Here is a 23,188-nt window from a genome sequence, read left to right as displayed (position 1 = left end):
GACTATTGTTTCTTGCAATTATTAGTAATAATTTCCCCCCACTTTAAACATGTAAGTTATTTGCACTTTTGCTAATTATAATATCATTTAGGTTTTTTCCCTTTTTTATTTTAGTTTGTTTACTAATTTTTGTGCTTCAAAATTATCTTAAAATAAAATTAATATATTTTTAGTAATAGCTAAATTATTTTTAATAATTATGTTTTAATATATTTAATTTAAAATATACCTCATAAGGGTGTAAGTATAAGATGTCAACATAAATGTTAATTTTAAAATACAGGGGTATATCTAAAACTAAGTCATATTATAGAAATATTGAATGTAACCTACAGTTTATGAAAAGGTTATGTTCTATCTATTATGTGCATTAATATGAGTAAAAACTTACTAATATCTAATCCTAGTAAATTTGACCGCGCTTCGCACAGTTGTACAATTAAATTAATAAATTTTAACAATTTTCCGAAACATTTTCGTAACATGTCCTTTCTTATATAATTACCGTTTTGCCCTCTTTGATTTCCAATGTTCCCCTTCCGCCTGTGTATATGGCTACCCCCTATTCTGGACTTTCGGATTCTCGATAGTAACATTCACACCTCCGTTGCCATACCAAATCCATGACCTTTCTGGAACAACGCATCTTACCTATTGCCGGTTTGCAATATTTCCTTTCCACGCGCCTTCCTGTTAGGCGTATCCATTCTTACAGAATCTCCTTTACCATTCTTACTTTTCAAAATCTGTACGTAACAAATATCGATAATACTTCACATATGAATTTAGTCAAGATAAAAGGATACAAAATTTCATATATTTGGATATAAAATTTAATTCCGTAAATTGAGTAACCTACATATATACCTATATTTGGTTAGTTTCAACACTCTTCATAAAACTGATTTCACAATAGATCCGACAATATTATTCAGAATGAAGGCAATAAAAATCGACATTAAGACCAAAACATATGTACTTACTTTATATTGTGTTAAGCTAAACAAAAAGAAGAAAGAAAGATAAAAAAGTTTCACCCAAATTATCATGCTTGGATTCATACAGTTCGTCAAAACCTGAAGTAAAAAGGAAGAAATAATGAACAGATAAAAAAAGTTAATCATGTGTGATTTATAATTTTTCAATAGTAAAAAATAGCAGATAATCAACGAATCAAATATGTGATGCAGAACCCCTGAGTTATAAGCCTGAAAATACAAGTACATCAGCGTCGTAACAGCACCTAAAAGGCAGACAAAATAGAAAAAAAATTGATACATAATAATTATTTCGATAAAAGGTAGAAGAAACTGAAACATAGTTAATTGTATCATAAGTTCCCGGGCTTTTGAGTTCATGCCTGAAATATCCTAGGGTTAACTTAATCTAATAAAATATTTTGGGGATAAAGTATGCTATGAAATACTATGACATACCGTTCTGGTCCTAGTCCAAGAGATGTACAAATCAATGCTCGTAAAATTAATTTTTGTGTCACAACCAAAACTGCTCTCCCTAAGGATAAACAATATAAAGAACTTACTGGTGTCGATAACATTTCTTTCCATGCATCATGCGCTCTTCCCCCTAGTTTTTGAAGAGGGTATATACACCATCTACACAAATATTAGATGAATCTTCTCTCCAATTATATACTCCTTTAGATTTATGCAATCGGCATCCTCTCCTTCAAACACTAAACATCATTAGAAAACTGCTAATAGTGTTGAGTGATCTAAATGGAAGCAAAAACTAACAACAACAACAACAACAACCCAGTGAAATCCCACAACGTGGGGTCTGGGGAGGGTAGAGTGTACGCAGACCTTACTCCTACCAAGGTAGGATGGCTGTTTCCGAGAGACCCTCGACTCAATAAAAACATAAAAAGAGGTCAGATACGGCTAAGAGATTCAAAGCGATATGGAAATGAAGTAACGCAAGCGACACAGATAACATAGAATAATCAAAGCACAGGAAATAACAGATAATAGCATAATAGCATAAATTAGAGCACAAGAAATTATACTACGATAATGCGACTATTAATAAGGCAGGGTAATGAGACTATCTACTAGCCTTCTACCCTAATATGGGTCCTCCAAACCCTCCTATCTAAGGTCATGTCCTCGGTAAGCTGTAACTGCGCCATGTCGTGTCTAATTACCTCTCCCCAATACTTCTTTGGCCTACCCCTACCTCGTCTGAAACCATCCATGGCCAACCTCTCACACCTCCGCACTGGGGCATCCGTGTCTCTCCTCTTCACATGCCCAAACCATCTCAATCTCGCTTCTCGCATCTTGTCTTCCACCGAGGCCACTCCCACCTTGTCCCGAATATCCTCATTCCTAATCCTGTCACTCCTGGTGTGGCCACACATCCATCTCAACATTCTCATCTCAGCAACTTTCATCTTTTGAACGTGAGAAACCTTAACTGGCCAACACTCCGCCCCATACAACATAGTCGGTCTAACCACCGCTTTGTAGAACTTTCCCTTAAGTTGTGGTGGCACCTTTTTGTCACATAGCACTCCGGAAGCAAGCCTCCATTTCATCCACCCTGCCCCAATACGATGTGTGACATCATCGTCAATCTCCCCGCTGCCTTGCATAATAGACCCAAGATACTTGAAACTACTTTTCTTCTGGATGACTTGGGTACCAAGCCTCACTTCCAAGCCGGCCTCCTGAGGTGCTTCACTAAACTTACACTCTAAGTACTCTGTCTTGGTCCTACTCAGCTTAAACCCTTTAGACTCCAGAGTTTGTCTCCAATCCTCCAGCTTAGCGTTAACTCCGCTACGAGTCTCATCGATCAGGACTATGTCATCCGCGAAAAGCATACACCATGGCACCTCACCTTGAATTTGCCGCGTCAATCCATCCATCACCAAGGCAAATAAGAACGGACTAAGAGCTGATCCTTGATGCAACCCCATCACAACTGGAAAGCGCTCTGAGTCTCCTCCTACTGTCCTTACCCTGGTTTTGGCTCCCTCATAAATGGAAGCAAAAACTAAAATTAATTATATCTTCCTGTTGTTAAAATATTGAGCTTCAAGTGACTCAAAAAAGATAACAGTAAAATCACATTATTTCAATTTTACAAACAACAGAAAATAAATAATATCACTCTTTTAAATCATTGGAAGAACAAAAGAATAAAATAGCACTCTATCATATGTAAGAATTTAGTTTGATGACCGAATTGAAAGTGGTAGATTGATGCAACCTTCTTCATTCCATCTTAAATAATAGAAGAATTCTCATGCTCTATTAATTAAGAATAGAAAACTGTTATAGTGACTTTATTAGGGAAAACAAAAGAAAGCAAACGGATGTTCATAGCTTAATTAGGAGGAAAACGGTAGTTTAGACCTTTATTATGTAATAAACACATGCCGACCTTAAATATAAAGGCTTAAATGAGTGACTTTTAAAATATCTCCATACTCAGTTATCATCTTTAATTTTGTCATTACTCTCATTTCAACCCATTAAATCCTATAATTAAAATATAATTAGAGTTTTTCATTTTAAAATTAGAGAAAAAGGCCAAATAAATGAGAAAAAAATAAATAGAAATAGTAGTCATAGAGGAGTGTCATATCACCTTGTCTATGCTTAGCTGTATATTATATATAGATTTACATCAAATCAATGTTCACATGTCATGCTTTTAGATAAAAAGATCTTTAACTTGATTATGATTAAATGACATATATATATATATATATATATATATATATATATATATATATATATATTTACTTTATTAGATTACTTAGCCACGATAAGTCGCAGTATTAATTTTTTATAAACATATGGTGTGAATAAAAAAAAATGCGCAAAGGGTCAAATTTACCCTCCAAGTATGGTTTATAGTTTAAAGTCTTGGAAAGATTTTAAAACATGGCAAAGTCAAATTATTGTTATATTTCTCGTATAAATTTATGGGAATATATTCATGGCATAAATTTGTTATATCGAAAGTAATTTTAAATTTTTTATTACATAAAATTTATATGTAATATATTGCATGGTATAAAGCTTTTATATCTAAAATATACCATGTATTTTTATGTTATAATTTTTTTTATATCTAAAATATACTTTATTATATAAAATTTATATGTAATATATTGAATGGTATAAAACCTTTATATCTAAAATATGCCATGTATTTTTATGGTATAAATTTTTTATATCTAAAATATACTATGTATTTTATGGTATACATGTAGAATATGACAAATTCAAGTTGTTGTTATAAAGGTTACAATTGTATATTCATGGAATAAATCTATTATATCGAAAGAACATTTTGTGATTTTTTAATTAAATATAAATATTTATTTATAATATATGTATGATATAATTTTGGTATATCTGAAGCATACCATGTTAATTAGCAAAGTCTTTTACTAAAATGAAGAGGAAGGTGGAAAGTAATTGTTGTGAGAGGAGAGATCTTTTGAACTAAAAAATAGGAAGAAAATCAGTTGGTTTAGTGGAGAGTAATTTGATATGGTATCTAACTCTAACTCTACTGAATGTTATCTAAATAACTCTGCTAACATTGTGTAATAGTTTTATGTTTTTGTATAGTTATGTGTTTTCCCCTAAAAATTACCACATCAGATTGCCACGTAATATTAAGCCCATCAGATTGCCACATCATAATCCGACCCGTATATTAAGCCCATTAATATTATTTCAACCCTTTGCCCTTTTTTTATTTCAGAAAAGGAGCGATTAGGGTTCTTGAGAGAGAAAAAGGCGCCAATCGAGTCTTCGCCAACCTTATTTTAGAAACAACATTTAGAGCCTGTTTGGATGGGCTTATGCCTATAAGCTGTTTGCAGCTTATAAGCTAAAAAAAATAAGTTGGGGTAGTCTAACTTATTTTTTTGGCTTATAAGCTATTTTCAGCTTATCAGCTGCTTTAGATAAGCTAAGTCAAATGGGCTCAATTATTTTTTTGAGCTTATTTTAAGCACAAAATGACTTTAAGTTGGCCAACCAAACACTCAAAAAAGTTGAAAACAGCTTATGAGCAACTTATAAGCCAATCCAAACGGGCTCTTAGTGACAGTGGCACCACCACACTACTAGAGTTTTCTTGTTCCAAGTAATTATCAGGAAAACACTGTATAAGTTTGTGGGGTTTCATTGAAACAAACATACAAAATTATGGCTTTGTGTGCATATGCATTTCCAGGAATTTTGAACAGGACCGTGGTTTCAGATCTTCTTTGAATAGGAAGAAGAGACGAACAATAAGAGCAAAAAATGCTCTGACCAAATGCCATATTCACCCCAAAGTCATGTTTCATCAGTTTGCTTTTTAACACAAGAACATCCAGCTTAATGAAGTAAGCACAAGCCAGTTCACATATGCTAAACAACTTACTGCTTCCATGAAACAAGTTAATATTACGTGGCAATTAAAGGGCAAATATAACAAATATCTAAATGAAAAGAATAAATTTGATCTCAAACTTTAACGAAGAGCAAATTTAAATTATAAATCATATTTGAAGGAAGTTTTGATCTTTTACAAATTTTATTTAATTTTATAATCTTTTTACAAAAGATCTTCATTTTTTACACATAAAAATCTATAAAAACACATAAGAATTTTAAAAAAAAATTCATTTTTTTCTATTAAAATAATAAAAGGACAAAAAAATCTTATTTTCACGTCTTAGTAAATTTGACCCTTTACCCAAAATAAAATACACAAAAAGTTAAAAACAACATAAAAACACTGTATGCCTTTTGGAGTAGAATTAATTATACAGTCACCATAGATATAGATCAGTAGAACTTCCACCATCAACACACTTCACACTCACAGAGACAAAAGGTCAAAAATGGAATTTCGCCCCTCTTCATGGCGATCTCGTAAACCACCACCACCAGCAAAACAACAACAATCCGACAACATTTACGCTACTATGCTCGTCAACGATGACGTCATCGTAGATGATGATGACGACGACGATGACTTAAACGACGACGAATCATTACCTCCTTTACTTAAACGCTTACCTAAAGACTTTGGTGGTGGTGCTATAGATTCGGTTTCTGATGATGACGTGGCATCCATTTCTGGTACGATGATTGTGAAAACCGATCGCAGTTCTAAATTACAACCTCAACAACAACAACAACAACAACAAACTGCTCGTTATATGTCTTATTGGGATCGAGATGACAAAACCCCTATCACAAGGTGAAACCACAATTAAATTACAGCTCTTATGTCTATTTTTTGCAAATATTTACGCCACGTAGTCCATACTTTTGAGTCCTTTTATTCTAGTTGCTAGTTGTAGTATTAGAGCCTGTTTGGATGGGATTATGCCTATAAGCTGCAAACAGCTTATAAGCTAAAAAAAAAAATAGGTTGGGTAAGTCTAACTTATTTTTTTTTTTGCTTATAAGCCGTTTTCAGCTTATAAGCTGCTTTAGATAAGCTAAATTAAATGGACCCAATTATTTTTTTGAGCTTATTTTAAGCACAAAATGACTTTAAGCTGGCCAGCCAAACACTCAAAAAAGCTGAAAACAGTTTATAAGCAACTTATAAGCCAATCCAAACGGGCTCTTACTCTTGTAGTTTCTTGTACGTTGATTATTGTCTTATTTTATTGTAGTTATGTCCTTTTTGAAATGCTTTTTCTCGAGCTGAGGGTCTAGCGGAAAAAAAAAAAACCTCTCTACATTCTAAGGTAGGGGTAAGGTCTGCGTGCACACTAACCTCCCCAGACCCTACTTGTATGTTGTTGTAGCCCATACTTTGAGTTTGTTACTCGATTTAGCCCATATTTGTGTATAAACACCTTTTATACACTTTATACAAGGTTGGTGCATTATGTATAGTGCTTTTCCCCCCAAAGTATAATGCTGTATAATGTTGTATATTTTCAAAAGCTGTATATTTTTTAAAACAGGGAAAATTGCGCCCTATGTCTATTTTTGAAAATATTTATGCCACGTAGCCCATACTTTGAGTCTGTTACCCGATTTAGCCCTTTATACACTATTATACACTACTTGGGGAAAATTACGCTCTATGTCTACGGGGAGAAAATATGTACATCACGTAGCCCATACTTGAGTACCCAATTTAGCTCATGTATGTGTATAAACACTTTTTATACACTTTATGCAAGGTTGATACGTTATGTATAATGCTTTCCCCAGGTATAATGTTGTACTCCCTCCGTCCCAATTTAAGTGTCTTAGTTTGATTTGGCACAAAGTTTAAGGAATAAAATGAGACTTTTGAATTTTGTGGTCCTAAAGTAAAGATGCGTGTAATCTAATAAAATGTCCTTTGAATCTTGTGGTTTTAAACTTGCCGTGTAGATGTTTGAATTGTCGACTTACTTAATATAGAAAGAGACACTCTTTTTGGTATAGATTAAAAAAGAAAGTAAGACATTTAAATTGGGACGGAGGGAGTATAATATTGTATAATGTTGTGTAATATTCTATATTGGGCTTCGTGGCGTAATAATTTATGTTGGGCTGTATATTTTTGAAAATTGTCTGGATTTTTGTCATAATCTTAGAATAAAAATAGCTAGCAACACCCCCATTTATGATAGTTCAAAACCTAATTTTAACTCAAAACTGGAAAACATATTCCTATATAAATTTGACTATAAATCCTAACTAGACATGGATTAAAATACCAAATCCTAACCAATTTTTGTTTTCTACAACTTTGAATTATTTTTTTCCAACAGAAGAAGATATCAGGAAAATGAGGACGATGAAGATGAAGATGAAGATGACAATGAGGATGAAGATGAGGAAGGTAGATTCTCAACGTTTGTGGTGAAGGATAATGAGTTTGATTCGGGGACAATGATGAGAAGAACTGTTAGAAGTGGAAGTAATGAAGGTGTTGGATCAACTATGAGTAGAGCAGTGGCTAGTATGCAAGCGGTAGGGGAGATTGGAATTGGGAGGCAGAGAAATCGTGGCAGTGGGGAGGAGGAAGGAGGTGGTGGTACATTGAGGCCGCAGGGGAGTAAGATGTCGTCGAGTTCAATACCGGATAGTGTGACTAGGGAAGATCCTTGTACTAAGTATGAATTGCTCCACGAGCTAGGTAAAGTTTGGTTTGCCTCTTTATTTGCTTTGAGATGATTTCAGCAGTGACATTTATCTGTTATGCTTTTTGGTAAATTTACCTGCAATCAGATAATTTTCTAGATAATTTACACCAGAAAGAAACCAAAAAAATACAATCAGATAATTTTCTAGATTGGATTCCTTTAACCGTCAGAACATCTTTTATTTCATTATTTCCAAGTACTCCACCATATCGCAGCAGCTATGAGTTCCAGGCTTTCCTTAGGTGCTTGGGGAATCACTTTCTCTTCCAGCGTAGGAGTTGGTCTGCTATTAATTTGGCATAGACCATTGTCTTAAAAGAGATTCTCCCTTTGTTTCAATATTCTTGTCTGGTTTGACTTGGCACGGAGTTTAAGAAAGTAAAGAAGACTTTTGAATCTTGTGGTCTTAAATTAAAGATATGTAGAATATACCAAACTGTTCTTTAATCTTGTGGTCTTAAACATGCCATGTGGGAAGTTGAAATTAAAGAGTTGCCAAAAAAAGGAAGAGGCATTCTTTTTTAAACGGATTAAAAAGGAAAGTAAGACAAACAAATTGAAACAGAGGCATATTATTGAGCGTTGAATGAAATAGGTCCAAGTAGAGCAGATTCAGCAGAACGGAAACTAAGAATTTATATAGCTGAGACTAATGTTTGGTACTGAGACGTAGGTGTAGTAGTAGTTGCTATTATTTGGCTGATTGAAATAATGAGTCTTTATGTAGTGAAGTTTTTTGTGAAATCGGTTTATCAAGCAGTGCTTTGTGGTAGTTTTGCACTTGATGAAAGATTTTCTCTTTATTAAGAGAGGTTAAAAAATTGTATAATGTGGACTTGTTTTGAGATACTTCTGATAATTTTGGTTTTGAACATAATCCTAAAATAAGTCCAACAGTTGTGAATCTGAATCTCATGTGAAGCAATTCTGTCTTATCTTATGAATGAGTATGATATTGGTTCTGTTAGACAAAGTGCAATATTGAGTGTAAATATTAGAAGAATCGGATGGTGGTGCTAATCTGTGTGACTGGAAAACATTGGTGGTGCATTTGTACTTTTTTTTAGTACCCAACCATAATGTTTATTGACATATGATTGAAGTGGCTGAAATTGGAGGGTTTTGATAAACACAGGGAAGGGCTCATATGGGGCTGTTTATAAAGCTCGAGACTTGAGGACTTCAGAAATGGTTGCCATCAAAGTCATATCATTATCTGAAGGGGTATGCTTACTCTGTGCTCTAGACTCTAATGTTAGTACATGTCAGGTGGTTCAATTGTTCCCTCTGTATATTTATAGATATATTGCTTCCTTTTAGGAGGAAGGCTATGAAGAAATTCGAGGTGAAATTGAGATGTTGCAGCAGTGCAGTCATCCAAATGTTGTTCGCTATCTTGGTAGCTACCAAGGAGAAGAGTACCTTTGGGTATGAAGGGTCATCATTTCTTTGGACAATAAAATTAGCAAGTGTTTCGAGTTCCGTTTCTTCCCTTTTATAATGTCTGCAAACTATACTAGAACTTTTCAGTTTATTTGATTTATGAGGAACAATAATTTGTTGGCAGATAGTAATGGAGTATTGTGGAGGCGGAAGTGTTGCTGACTTAATGAATGTGACAGATGAGCCTTTAGAGGAGTATCAAATAGCATTTATTTGTCGAGAGGCATTGAAGGTATGCTTGATTTCAAATGTTCTTTTAGGGTATGCTTGTAAGTTGTATGATACTTTTGGTCATGCACTTGACCTTTTCTCTGGGGATTCCCTTCCCCTTCATTGTATTCAAATTTAGATTGTTTGCAAAAGTTAGCTTGGTTTACAAAATCCTACTTAACTTCTCCTTTACTTTGCTACCAAAAATAATAATATAAATGCTCCTTTCCCATCCTATTTTGCTTCTCCTGGGTTCTTTCGATTTATCTCCCTACTAAAACATAGTTAAAGCTTTGAAAATGCTTATCCTTAAGGTTCCTCGACTTGTTACGCCGTTCCTCCTACATTTGTAACTCGTAACTTGTGACTCTACTAGAGGATGTTGTAAGATTGGGGCTTCCTTCGAGACCTTCCTCTACCTTTGTAGTGGAGATAAAAGCTATTCTTTGAAGATATTATCTTTCCAAGTTTAGCCTAAATGTCTAATTGTGTGGACAAAACATTGCCTTGAATATTTTGATAAAACATAGTTAGAAAATGGTTTCTCCCTTTTGTTGGCATATGCCACCCCATGTTAATCAATTTCCTGAAAATGAAACAATTCTGAGTGACCTTATATTGTGGCACTGCACGTTTAGAGTTTAATGCTACTATCGAAGAAATATTCTAGTACTAAGTCCACCTCTAGTTCAATGTTTCTAAAAGCAAAAGGGGCAAAAGCGACAAAGTCCATGGGGCTTGAAGCGAAAAGCGTGAAACGTACTAGGGGAGACTTAAACATAGCAGACGTATATGATTTTAGTATTATCATAATCAATATTTTGACTTTTCATTGAAGCAAATAACTTTCTCTGGTCTTGAGTTCAAAGGTTTCCTGTATTTTTCTACCATTGATTTTGTTAGTCGGCTTCTAGAAGGTTAATGGAGAATATGGTGCAGAGACAAGATGCTGGTTCCCATATTGAATCATTTTGAACACGTCTTGCTATTAATGTGGACTTAAATGATTAGAGAAGAATATATTTTATGATGTCAAAACTACTTAAAATATCTCTCTTTCAAAAAGCTTTTTAGCTTTTTGTATTTTCATCTGAAGTAATGTTAGATGTGATGTAGGGCCTCTCCTATCTGCACTCTATTTTTAAAGTACACAGAGATATTAAAGGTGGCAATATCTTGCTGACTGATCAAGGGGAGGTTAAGTTAGGTGAGTGCTTTCTTTATCTTTAGTGTTAGTTTTGAATTGTTCATACTAATTATTTATTGTGTCAGATCTTCAAAGTGTGGTTAGTTTCTTGTTTGGTGTATCATAAAATTGAATGGAAAAAATGTTCTTGTACTTTAAGAATTTCAACTAATTATTTGGATTAGGTGTCGTGTTTCCATCCAAATTATACATTACATATCGTGTACTGCTTCTAATTCTGATTGCCTACTTCAACTGAAATTTACTTCATTTGTGCTGATTCAAATTACAACTGATCAGAATCTTGTTTAAACCAAAAAAAGAAGAAAATGAATCAGAATCTTGTTAGCTAGTTTTGAAGGAAAGGTTTTTGGATTTTACATAACCTGGAAAGCTGGAATAATTTGTCAGTAAATGGGCAGGTGATTTTGGCGTTGCTGCGCAGCTGACTAGAACCATGTCCAAACGTAACACGGTATGTATTATGCCATTATGCTCAATCTATTGGCAGTGTTCAGGTGATTCTTGCAAGTATTTTAAGTCAGATCCCCTTTTTTGGTGAAGCAAAACATCAAGAACAACAAGCCAGTATAATCCCATCAGGTGGGGTCTGGGGACGGTAGAGTGTACCTCTTTTTTGGTGAAGCAGAAAAACAAAAATAGAAACAAGAAAACAAGAAGCTGTTGCTCTATAGATGGCTAATTGTTAAAGAATCCACTGCGTAAATTCCTTTTCTGCCTTTATGATTTGGCTTGCCATCACTCAGCAATACCTTCTGTATGGCACTTTTCTGTGGTTTAAACTTTTATATTCATTCTGGTCTATTCAAAGTGATGCGATATCAAAATGTACCTATTAAGGTGTCTGAAATTGAGGCTTGCACAAGTATTACAGTGTACCGATTAAGGTGTCTGAAATTGAGGCTTGCACAAGTATTACAGTGTAATAGGTCTGTCATTATCATGTTCAGTTTCTCTAGATATGTCTTCATTGTGTTTGAACTGAACCAATTAATTGACATTGGGTGCTCAAAACCTTGCCCCAATGGAGACGTCTCGTCCACTAGTTGTTAGTGGGTTGATGATTTCAGTTGCTCTGGCTATATACCAGGCAATAAAGGGTCACTACACTTCTATTTCTATTCCTTGAGTGTAGACTCTAAGATTTTATCAGATATTTGGGGGTTCTCCTGCTGTTTCAATCCAGCCAGATTGCTCTGTAGTTTCTGGCTGCATTGCATTCACGTTTCGCTAAGTTTGGTTAACATGGCAAGTAGTTTCTGACTTGTTATTTTTATCTGTTAAAAGTTCCTGATGTTGGTGCATTTATTTTCAGTTTATTGGCACTCCCCATTGGATGGCACCAGAAGTTATTCAAGAAAGTCGTTATGATGGAAAGGTATTACTCTGCTTTGATTTCCATCTTTTCAAGCTGGTGCTTAATGGAGTTCATCTGAATCCCAATAACTTGTGCGAAGTACGCTGGCGTTGTGCAAAACTCTATCCTTTTCATTTTTCTGATTATTATCTGATATTTTCCAGGTGGATGTATGGGCTCTCGGAGTGTCTGCTATTGAAATGGCGGAGGTACATCTAGTTGAATCTCTGAACTGCCTTTCTTTTTTATATTCATTTTTTTGTTTGTTTGGAATTTCATCCGAGACTAGATGTGTTGTTGCAGTACTGCTGGAGCTGAACTAGATGTACCTCCGCTGGTTCAGCTCTAGCTGAATCTGGTACTAGATGTAACTTTGCCTCCGCTGGGAGCTGAACTTTCTTTCTTGTTTCCTTTTTACAGGGTCTTCCACCTAGGGCAACAGTGCATCCAATGAGGGTTAGTCCTTTACTTTAACTATTTCACAGAGACATGCATTGCATGTTTATCTCATTTTGATAGATTTCACTTTCATAAAAATTTGCCATGACAATCAAAGTTGATCTATAATTCTATATTGTTGATTCTGCCAGTGCATTTGTGTTTTCTAATGTTATGAAGCATGTTTGGATGAAACTGAGCCTGGCAACACCTTATGAGTCTTCCGTATGTGGATTAGTGGAACCTTTTTCTTTTTCCGTTACATGTTTGGAGCAGATATGATGACTGGCTGCTCTTTGTAGAAATTTATGTTTAATGTAAGATTACATATCCGTTATGCGGGGAATTCCCCTGTTAGATCAATAAATAGTAACGTCACCAAAAGAAATTATCTATTGTAATCAATATTATATTTCAAGAATGCTCCTTCAAGTACAGAAGTTTGATCAACGTTATCTGCTTCAATATGTTGACAATGGGAGTATAATCGATCTACCAGGGATGTATGCTTATAGATTGAGTTGCAAAAGATTTGGTCATGCTTTATAATTTAGAATCTCCTCTGGACTCCTCAAGTGAAATTACAGCTTCAGAAAGTTGATATATCTGTAACTTTTGATAGGTGCTATTTATGATATCCATTGAACCAGCTCCAATGCTTGAGGATAAAGAGAAATGGTTTGCTCTGTACTCTTTATATTGGTTTCCATTGAACTGTTTATTTGTTTGTATCCACTCTCCTTTTGAGGAAGAATTCCTATTAAAACTCTTTAATTCATGTCATTGCAGTAGTCTTACAGCAACTATATATATATATATATATAAATATCAACTATGCATCACTGTTTTGTCCAAATTTATGAATCCTTTGTCAGTATAGTAAAATCATGGACAAGATTCTAGTTGCCATCCTTCTCTTCCTTTCTTTTTGGAGAGAATTATATCTCAGTTGGTTTTCTATTGAGGAATTTGGAAATGTGTTGTTGATTATTTCAGGTCTCTTGTATTCCATGATTTTATTGCCAAGTGCCTTACAAAAGACCCCCGACTTCGTCCAACTGCCTCAGAGATGCTAAAGGTATTGTACAAACGTCTACTGTCAGTTGGCAAATTGTTTTATTTGTTTACCTCCAGAGGTGTGTGGTCTTTGGCATATACTAATTTTTCTTCCATTTACCTTGAAAAGCACAAATTCATTGAAAAATTCAAAGCTGGAGCTTCTGTAATGATGCCGAAGATTGAGAAGGCCAAGCAAATTAGGGCATCAATGGCCTTGGAAGCGCAAAGTGTTGCTGCAGAGACTCCCGATGTATGCCTGATTAATCTCTTAATGAATTTTTTTGGCGTTTCCTTTTTGAACCAGGATGGTCTCTCCCCACCCTCCACACCTTCTTGAGAAAGTGAGATTCTGTTCCTCAGAGCCTTTTTCTGTAACTTCAGGTAATGGGAGGTCCAAAAGTGAACGATGAATTTGGCGATACTGTTCCCTCTAAGCCTAAAAATGATGAAGCACCTTCTACAAGCTTGGAGCCTGTGGGAGAAGGTAATCTGCAGCTTCATCTTGCATTATATATTTGACTGAGGTTCTCTAGGAGGTTCTGTTCGTTGCGAGAGAGGAAGAAAGATACAATTGATAACAAGAAGTATCTGAACATATTATGGATGTTCAATTATCTCATTTTTATGGACAATTTGGAGAAGAATATATCAAACATATTGAATCCCCTTGGCTTCTTTGTGTGTTTACTTCTTTATATTTTGATTCTCTTTAGCAAAAATCCTGGCTCCAACACTGTTAACTCTAGTGTAGTAAAACTATTAGAATATCTTATCTCTATGCTAGTCAAGGGAGTAGTCTTAACTCTTAATTGAGGCAATTGGGAGTCACTTGGAAAGATCCATACATCATTGGCAGATCAATGATCCTAGTGGATCATGGTGACTGGCAAACCCTGCAATTTTTTTCTTAAGCTTACTATGTATTATTGGTGAAAATATTGAACTCTATTTCTGAAAATATTGACTTTAATATGCCAGTTTGTCCTGAATGCTCGTAGTTGATTTTAGATAGTAATTAGTCTGAAAATAAATTCTATTGGATCTGTTATACCAGGTGATTTTGGGACTATGATAGTCCGAGATGGAACTGATATGGATAAAACAGCTAGTCAAATCAGAAATGCAGAAGCATCATCTACTTTCCGGCGTACTGGAAGTCCTTCCAACCCCACTGTTGCTGGCAAATCAAATGTTCCCTGGTATTTTTTTTTTCCTGTTAATCTGATGATCATTTAGTGCTGAGGTGAAACCTATTAAATCAGAAAAGTAATTCATCCTTTCCACTTAAATTCAGCCTTAGAAACTTTTTTCTGAGCACGTCTTCTCACGGAGATGACCTTTGTACTAATTAGCAGAGTGATGTGCTCTATTAAGTGTGAACTTAATGTACAGTTTGATCTTGGCATTACTTTGAGCTGTGGATCTTGGTTCTCTTGGCTATGACTGTCCTCTTTCATAACCTATACTACTAATAAAACCCATCTATTGAGTAACTAGCTTGGTCTCTAGGTTACTATGCCATTCCAACTGTTTATAAACCAGATTGCCCCCATGATCTTACTACTAACTTCAAAATACGATCAACAGTAAAGTAGAAATGTAAAAAAACATGCACGCAGTAAGAGAGAAAAAGAGTGTCTTTTTAGTGGTACTCCATTCTGTTAGTCCGTTTCCTAAATAAACTGAACATTTCTTGTCAGGCTGCTTAATGATGTTGATGTCAGTTCACCCGTTGGAATGTCCCAGAGACAGAGCATGCAAGTACCTTCTCCTGGAACCTTACCTTCTCCTGATCCGGGCCTTAAGGGAAGTACTACATCTCAATCAACTGTTAGTAGTGGTGGCGGCGGCTATAATACTGGAACCTTGGCAAGTGAAACTGTCAGTCGGAGAGCATTGGACAAGGTAAGTGCTCAAGCATGAACTCTACAACACACTTCTCTTTATTGGAAAGGGTGAAATCTCTTTCTTTTTCTACCCTTTTCCATAATCTGAGGAGTATGTGTTCTGTGCTATACTCTTTAAGTTTTCTGAATTGTCAACTCACTGAAGTAGTTTAATTTCATGGAAAAACTATCTAAACCATCAGTTATCGGACTAATTCTCACAAAGCGTTAACATAAAATCCTGATCCTACATTTGTATTCAGAAGTTTCATCACAACTGATGTGACTTCTGTAATTCTCTGTTACATAAGCAGAGAAGGAAGAAGACACGGGCTAAACTTATAGCTGCAGTTTTGAGGTTTCACGCTTTAACTTTTAGTTTGCACTATAGTATTAATGATTTTTTTTTTTTTGTGGTTTTTGGTAAAGGTTACAGAATAGTATTAGTGATTTCCGTTATTCATTGAGCCATATCTCCTGAAAAAAAGTAACACATTGCATCTAAAGCACATCCTTTACTTTCTCAAGCTCTATCCGCGGAGTAAATCAATGACTGCCCTTTATTCTTATCTCTCTTCAATTTCTCGATCAATTGGTTTTGGTTGTCACAATAAAATATTTATAAAGTGAGGCTCTGTTACGCTGGGCTTACATGTGGGGTTAGGCTTGTCAGTACTGTAAATCGCTATGATTATTCAAGATTTCCTTTAATGTAAAAAGACATCCTCCCACTAGCTATATTTCTAGCTCTGTGGTTGAAATTTATTTCTATGCATTGATATCTCTTACATTGTGGTTTCGCAACATGAACTGAATCTGCCTCTCCGTTGACATTAACCTCTACTTTGCCTTGTTATAAGATCTTGTTTCTGGCTGTCACTGCATTATTTCATTTTTCTTTGTCCGTGCTTGTTCTGGTTACAAGTATGATTCCGACTCCTGCAATTTTGTGCACGTATCAGCTTTGGTCCATATACTCGGCTGGTAACACGGTGCCAATACCATTTCTAAGAGCAACTGATATATCACCAATTGCACTCTTGTCTGATGATGTGCTTGGGGACTGGCAAAGGGATGATAGTGGGCAGATTGCTGTAGAAGCAATGCAGGAACTCTTCTCCGGTGATCCTCAATCCAAGAAAGGCCGAAGCAGACAGAACGAGGTCCTCTTGCCGCTTCCTTAAAAAGACTTCAATTTTGCTTTATTTCTTTCTATCTCCTCTCCTTTTATAATCGTTAATTGATGGATTGCAGGTTCCTCTTCCTCCAAGTGTATACCAGAGACTAACCTCGAGTCCTACACTGATGAATCTTGCTCAAGCCTTAGCGTATCATAAGATGTACGATGATCACATAATACTTGGAGAGCAATTTATTCAAATATTTTCCTTCCATTCGACTCACTACTATGTCCGGGACCTTAGGTTTATTATTACTTTGAGTTTTAGTTTATTAGATGCTAGCAAAATATGTCTAGGCATGGTTGTGTTTCAACGTCCTCTCCTTGTTAATGTCCAAATGAATTGATAATCTGAACTTTTGAATGTAGGTGCTATGAAGAGATGCCCCTTCAGGAAATGCAAGCATCTCAGGAACAACAAACCATTCAAAACCTCACCGATACACTCAGAACTATTTTACGACTGTAAATAATTCTTAGTTGAAACAGTTTTCTTCGCTGTGTAAATCTAGTTATGTTTATTTCTATTTTTTTCAATCTAGTTGTATGTTCATTTCTTATCCGGTTCTTATGGGATAGTGTTCTGTCTTCAGCTCCAGACCAAGCATGCACAAATGCTGCTTCACTTACCTGAATATGGTGGATATTTAAGCAGACTTTTTATTACATTTCATACCACCATTTTTGGATCCAAATTGTGAGCTCTAATCTTTCTTCCAGAAATAGATCTAAAAATTAAATAACCTACTCCAACTTGAATACTCCCTCTATTCTAATTTGTATGACGGTTGACCTATTTGGGGAGTCAAACATTTCCGAATTCGTCAAACAATGGCTAATTTATCTCGACAGACGCCGTGCAGGTTTGTATATGTGAAAGAAAATGCTTCAAAGCCCAAAAGGGGAAACAAATGAATACTCCCTTCGTCTCAAATTATCCGTCGTGCACATTCCTTAAGAAACATAAATTATCCGTCGTGCACATTCCTTAAGAAACATTAATTAGGAGAGGGTTTTAACTATTTTATCCTTCATTTTAAATAATAATAATATCACATCATAATTGAGGTGTTTATAGTCTTGAAGAATAATTACTATTAAGTTTAAAATGACAAATAAATATTTTTTGAAAATCACACAAATAATTTGAGACGGAGTATTTTTAAGAGATAATATCTCAAATGGTTACTCAACTAAGGTAGTTCACTCAAGAAGTCATACAATTTTGTTTTCTAACTCAAAAGTCACTTAATTAAGAGTACACTCAGAAAGTCATTCAACTTTATTTTCTAATTCAAAAGTCACTCAACTAAGGGTAGTTCATTAAGAAAGTCACTCAACTTTATTTTTTAATTCAAAAATCACTCAACTTTATTTCTAACCCAAAAGCCACACAACTTTATTTTCTGACCTAAAAGTCACTCAACTAAGAGTAGTTCACTCACAAAGTCACGCAACTTTGTTTTCTAGCCCAAAAGTCACTGAACTATTGGTATTTGACTTAGAAAATCACCCAACTTATTTAACTGATTTTTAATTAAATTTTGTTGACATGAAATTCTTATTTAAAGCCAAATGTTTAAGAAATAAAAAGATACTCATTTTAACTGTTTTAGTGGAATTACGTTTGAGTTAAAAAATAAAAAAAATTGATTGACTTTTTGAATAAATCATACATTGATATTAGAACCATTTATATAAGGCAAAATACATCAAAACACCCCTAAACTATACCCAAAATGTCGATATCACACTTAAACTATACAGACGACCCATTACACACCTAATATATTTTAAAGTGCTATTTATTACCCCTTAGAAGCTGATGTGACAAAAATAAAAATTATAATTCAAAAATAGGCAAGTGAAGTTCTTTTTTTTTTTTTTTTTAATTGCAAAATTCATATTTTTGTAATCCCACCCACCCCCACCCCCGTTCTTCTTTCATTTTTGTAGTCTCACTTCCACTCCCATTTCTTCTTCATTTTTCCGCCATTAATGGAGCTCCGACGAGCTCTCTCCGGCAACGACACCTCTCTCCCCCCTCCCTCCCCATCTCCACGCCCCCTCCCTCTCTTCATCTCACCGGAAAACACCATAGCCACCACCACCGCCGCCATCAATTTCACCCATTTCTTTTCCTTTCTGGAAAAAAATATCAAAATACTACAAAAAAAGGTTCAGATTTTGGAGCCATTAAAACTTGGAATTTTGTGGCCATGAAACCTAGGTTACTACTAAATCTCTGCAAAATCCATTGGATTGTGTTTTTTTTTTTTTTTTTAATAATGAAATTAGAAAGTAACAATTAATTGCCCAATTAAACAATGTGATGAGAAAAATGAAGGAAAGGGGCAAGGGGCGTGAAGATAAGGGAGGAGGAGGAGAAGGGGCGGGGGGAAGACAGCAGTGGCGGAAAAACAGGAAGAAATGGGGTGGGAGTAGGGAATGAAGAAGAAATGGAGTGGGGGTGAGGGTGGGGATGTGATTAAAAAAATATGAATTTGGAGGATTGGTGGTGGTGAAATGTGAATATGAGTTGGTGGAATAGCAGCAGTAGTAGTAATAGAGTTGGTGGAATGGGGTGGAGGCGGGCTGGTACTACTACTGCTGATGTAATAGCAGCAGCAGCAGTAAAATTACTAATACTCCCTCCGTTCAAATTCATTTGTCCACAATTATTGGAGGATTGGTGGTGGTGAAACTAGTGGCGATGGTGGTGGCGGATTGATGGTTCCGGTGAGATGGGGCGGTGGTAAAGATGAAGAAGAAGAAGAAGAAGAAGAAGAAGAAGAAGGAGGGTGGGGGGAGGGGGGAGGGGAGGGTGAGGGGTTATTTATATTTTACAATAAAGGAAAAATAAATTAACTAAAAGAAAAGAAAAATAATTTAAAATTTAAAAGAAATCTGATTTGGCGCTGACGTGGCAGACGAGTGTATTACACTTTCCATTGTGCAAGTGGTCATCAGTTTGCAGGGGGTAAATAATTTCATTTTTTAGATGTTCAGGTATGTAATAGATCGCCCGTATAATTTAGGTGTGATATCGACATTTTGGGTATAGTTTAAGGTGATTTGATATATTTTGCCTTTATATACGGTCAAATTTGATCTTTTTGCATAGTACAGGGACAAATTTGCCCCTTTCCCATTTTTAAATAGGTGTTTGTAGAGAGTACTGAAGCAGAAACAAAACCCACAGTTCCTTTTACAGTTTACAATATAGAAAAAGAAGAAGATGATGATAAGAAATAAACTTAGTAGCAAAATGAACCTTTTTTTGCTAAACCCTTTATTTTCTAAGCCTCTTTATTACCATCACCATTGTTTTCCTACAATACAACAACCAAACAAAGCCTTGCACAATCTTTGTAATGGTTTGCCAAATAGTCTTTCTTTTAAAAAAACCATTTCAGCATTAAGGTACTCAAGTTCTAATTCTTCACAAGAATTAACTCCTGAGAAAAATAGAAATGACCCACTTCACTGTATGCTCTCTTGTATCCTTTTTTTGTGTGTTTATGTTGAGTTGCTTATTAGGTGTTTGATAAATTGTTTATGTTGTGCGAAGCAGTGACGGATTCAGAATTTTCATTAGGGGTTCAAAAATATAAAAAAGTAAACAACCGAAGAAGCAAAGGGGTTGAACATATACTCTATATATATATATATATATACATAAAAAAAATAATTTTAACCTTGTATATATACAGGCTAGTTTTTCGCCATGAACCCCCTGGTCACCACTTGGCTCAGTCCCTGGTGCTCAGTGTTATCAAAAGCGAAAAGCGCAAAAAAAGGTCTAAGGTCTGTTGGGACAGACTAAAAAGGAAAAGGAAATGTAAGACGTAAATTGAGACAGAAGGAGTATATGTTAAGCCAGCCCAAGTTGTGCTTGAATTTTGTTTTCAAGAAAACTAAGTGGTGAATTTCCCTATGAAAGCTAATACCTTTACTTGGTAGGGATTAACAAAATGCATCTATTTTATTAGGCTTATATTGTTAGGTGTTTTTAATACTGGTGGTGGTGTACGGGTTAGCTTTTGCACACATAGACTATTGCCTCCCACCAGTATAGGTACCGGGTAACTTTGTCCACCAAGGCTCTATCGTGGTCTCTGCCACTTTATTGACCGCTAGGCTAACACCTTAGTCTTATATTGTTATGTTGGTGAAGCAACAAATGAAAATGTTGACCTGTAAGGCTTGGCCAGTAGCAGAGACAGGAAATTATATAAGGAGATTCAAGAATATGCTAGAATGTGACAGTTAGGATGTGAACTTGGCACTTAAAGCTATTTTTGAGACCCCTTCACTATTGCACTTGAATTTTTCGTTATGTTAAGCGGATTTGACAATTCATATATAACAAAAATATTCATTTTTACCCTACTTATGCGGTATAATTTTTCAACGAAGGGGATTCAATTTGTTCCCTCCACCTAGTAAGGCTGTTTCTAGCGGTAGAGTCCCCCACCACCAACCGGTAAATTGGAGGTTTTATTCGTGTGGAAGTTAATTAGAAATGTTCATTTACCATGAGAAATATAAGGGCGTTTGCTCCATACTTGTTTCATATTCTCATTAAAATGAATTTAGTGAATTTTAATCAAATTCGTCAAGTTATATTCTCTCACAGAGTCACACTTCGTGTATTTATGTTTGAAGATGAAACGATTGAGGACGTAGAACCAATAGATATATGGGAAGAAGAGGAGGAAGCTGACCCTGAGGTACATGATCTTACTGATATAGTATTTAATTCGATTTCATTTTCTGCATTTCTTTTTTGGTATATATGTTTAAGTTGATTTTAGTTCAAACTTTTAGATTGGGGATGGAGGTGATGGTGGAGGAATTGTATTGCAAAGTTGCCCTTGGGGTGAGCAGGCATTATCTATAGCACGTGATGTGCTTCTACAGTTCGGTGATGACACGGAACTCTATTCATTCAAAACCAGTCCACGCGGATACATCTATGTCAGATTGGACAAACTTCCAAATGAGTAAGTTGTTGATTTTGCAAAACAGTCTTCTTATCTACATCATACAACTCTGCATCTCTCTCTATTTCATGAATGATATAGAGCATGCTGTGCCTGATATCTCTTGTTGTGGTCGCTCTTTAAAATTCTAATTCCAATGAAAGAACACAGATGCCAATAAGTGAGAGTAGTGTAAGATAGTATTATTTGTGAAAGCATGTCAACATTTTGGATGTTCCAAAATAGAATGTGCATTATAACTTGTGATGGATGACTAATGGACTTGACCTCTTTGTTATAGGGTCACATATATAGTCAGTTACTTAGATCTCTCTGTCCTTCTTTGCTTCTTTTAAGAATCATTTCTGGTCAAGTTATACAATCTCTACTGAACTGAAATCAGAGTTCATATCTTGTCAGCAATTTTCATTTTGTTTTTGTACCAGTGTTCTTTTGATATCCTGTTCACCGTGGTTGTGTAACATACTATTTACATCAGCTATGGCTGTCCAAGTATGGATGAAATGGAAGAATTTAGCCGCCAATACAAGAAAAGGTTAGACGAAGCTGGTGCACTAGGGAAAATTCCTGATGATCTGGCCCTTGAGGTAACTCTTAAAACAGTGTTGTCTTCTCTTTCGGTTTTCATAAATACAGAAATTTGATAACGGCTTGGGAGTATTAATTTTTGAAACAAACGTTCTCTCTTGTGATTTTAAGGTATCGTCTCCTGGTGCCGAGCGGCTACTAAAAGTACCAGATGACTTATCCCGCTTCAAGGACATGCCTATGAGAGTTAGCTATATAGAAGAAATGAACTCTAGAAACGTTGATAAGAACGGAATATTCTTCATGGAATCAATTGATGCAGAGTCAGGGAGCTGTGTGTGGAAGTTGGCGGATGTGAAGGAGAACAGAGATCCAGCAGCCAAAGGAAGGCCGCTAAGCCGTAAACAGAAAGGCTGGAGGTTAAAACTGCCTTATGCAATGGTTAAGAGGGTAACTTTGTACCTCGATTACTGAGTTCTGTCTCATTATTATAGTACTCAAAATTTTGATTATATTGAAGTTTTTAAAGGATTCTAGGATATATTAGTAAATTGAATTAGTGCTGCAACTTCCCTAGCTGCACATGAATGCACAGAGAAGGCCCTCGCTCGAGTTCCTTGACATTGACTCGGTTGCTACTTGCTAATAAAAATGTGAGTTTTCTGAGTCAATAGAACTAGTGTTCCTTCATTACTCTGTAGCATACTGAACTTGTGGAAAGCATGATTTTAATA

At 35.4% G+C, this 23,188-nt stretch overlaps 2 protein-coding genes across 3 annotated transcripts; both read left to right on the top strand.

Annotated features, from left to right (window-relative positions):
- The first annotated feature begins 5,796 nt into the window (after nt 1-5,796).
- Nucleotides 5,797-17,615, top strand: LOC132641950 (serine/threonine-protein kinase 1). Of its 2 annotated transcripts, none has more exons than XM_060359102.1 (19): nt 5,797-6,243; nt 7,766-8,133; nt 9,276-9,364; nt 9,461-9,568; nt 9,708-9,815; nt 10,910-11,000; nt 11,402-11,454; nt 12,316-12,378; nt 12,522-12,566; nt 12,778-12,813; nt 13,418-13,473; nt 13,792-13,873; nt 13,982-14,104; nt 14,236-14,338; nt 14,909-15,053; nt 15,555-15,759; nt 16,703-16,903; nt 16,995-17,164; nt 17,290-17,615. In XM_060359102.1, the coding sequence occupies exons 1-19, from the start codon at nt 5,882-5,884 to the stop codon at nt 17,387-17,389; spliced, it is 2,508 nt and encodes an 835-aa protein (XP_060215085.1). In that variant the 5' UTR covers nt 5,797-5,881; the 3' UTR covers nt 17,390-17,615. The 2 variants fall into 2 exon arrangements, with proteins under 2 accessions (XP_060215085.1, XP_060215087.1); XM_060359104.1 differs by having other exon boundaries at nt 5,798-6,243; nt 16,995-17,080.
- A 2,477-nt stretch (nt 17,616-20,092) lies between these two features.
- Nucleotides 20,093-23,188, top strand: LOC132641949 (uncharacterized). The gene is made up of 5 exons (XM_060359101.1): nt 20,093-20,408; nt 21,589-21,653; nt 21,751-21,926; nt 22,405-22,513; nt 22,626-23,188. Exons 1-5 carry the CDS (start codon nt 20,159-20,161, stop codon nt 22,926-22,928), a joined length of 903 nt encoding a protein of 300 aa, XP_060215084.1. The 5' UTR covers nt 20,093-20,158; the 3' UTR covers nt 22,929-23,188.

Source organism: Lycium barbarum, chromosome 5 (assembly GCF_019175385.1).
Source record: "Lycium barbarum isolate Lr01 chromosome 5, ASM1917538v2, whole genome shotgun sequence".
Lineage (NCBI taxonomy): Eukaryota > Viridiplantae > Streptophyta > Magnoliopsida > Solanales > Solanaceae > Lycium > Lycium barbarum.
This window is presented reverse-complemented; position numbering and strand designations above follow the sequence as displayed.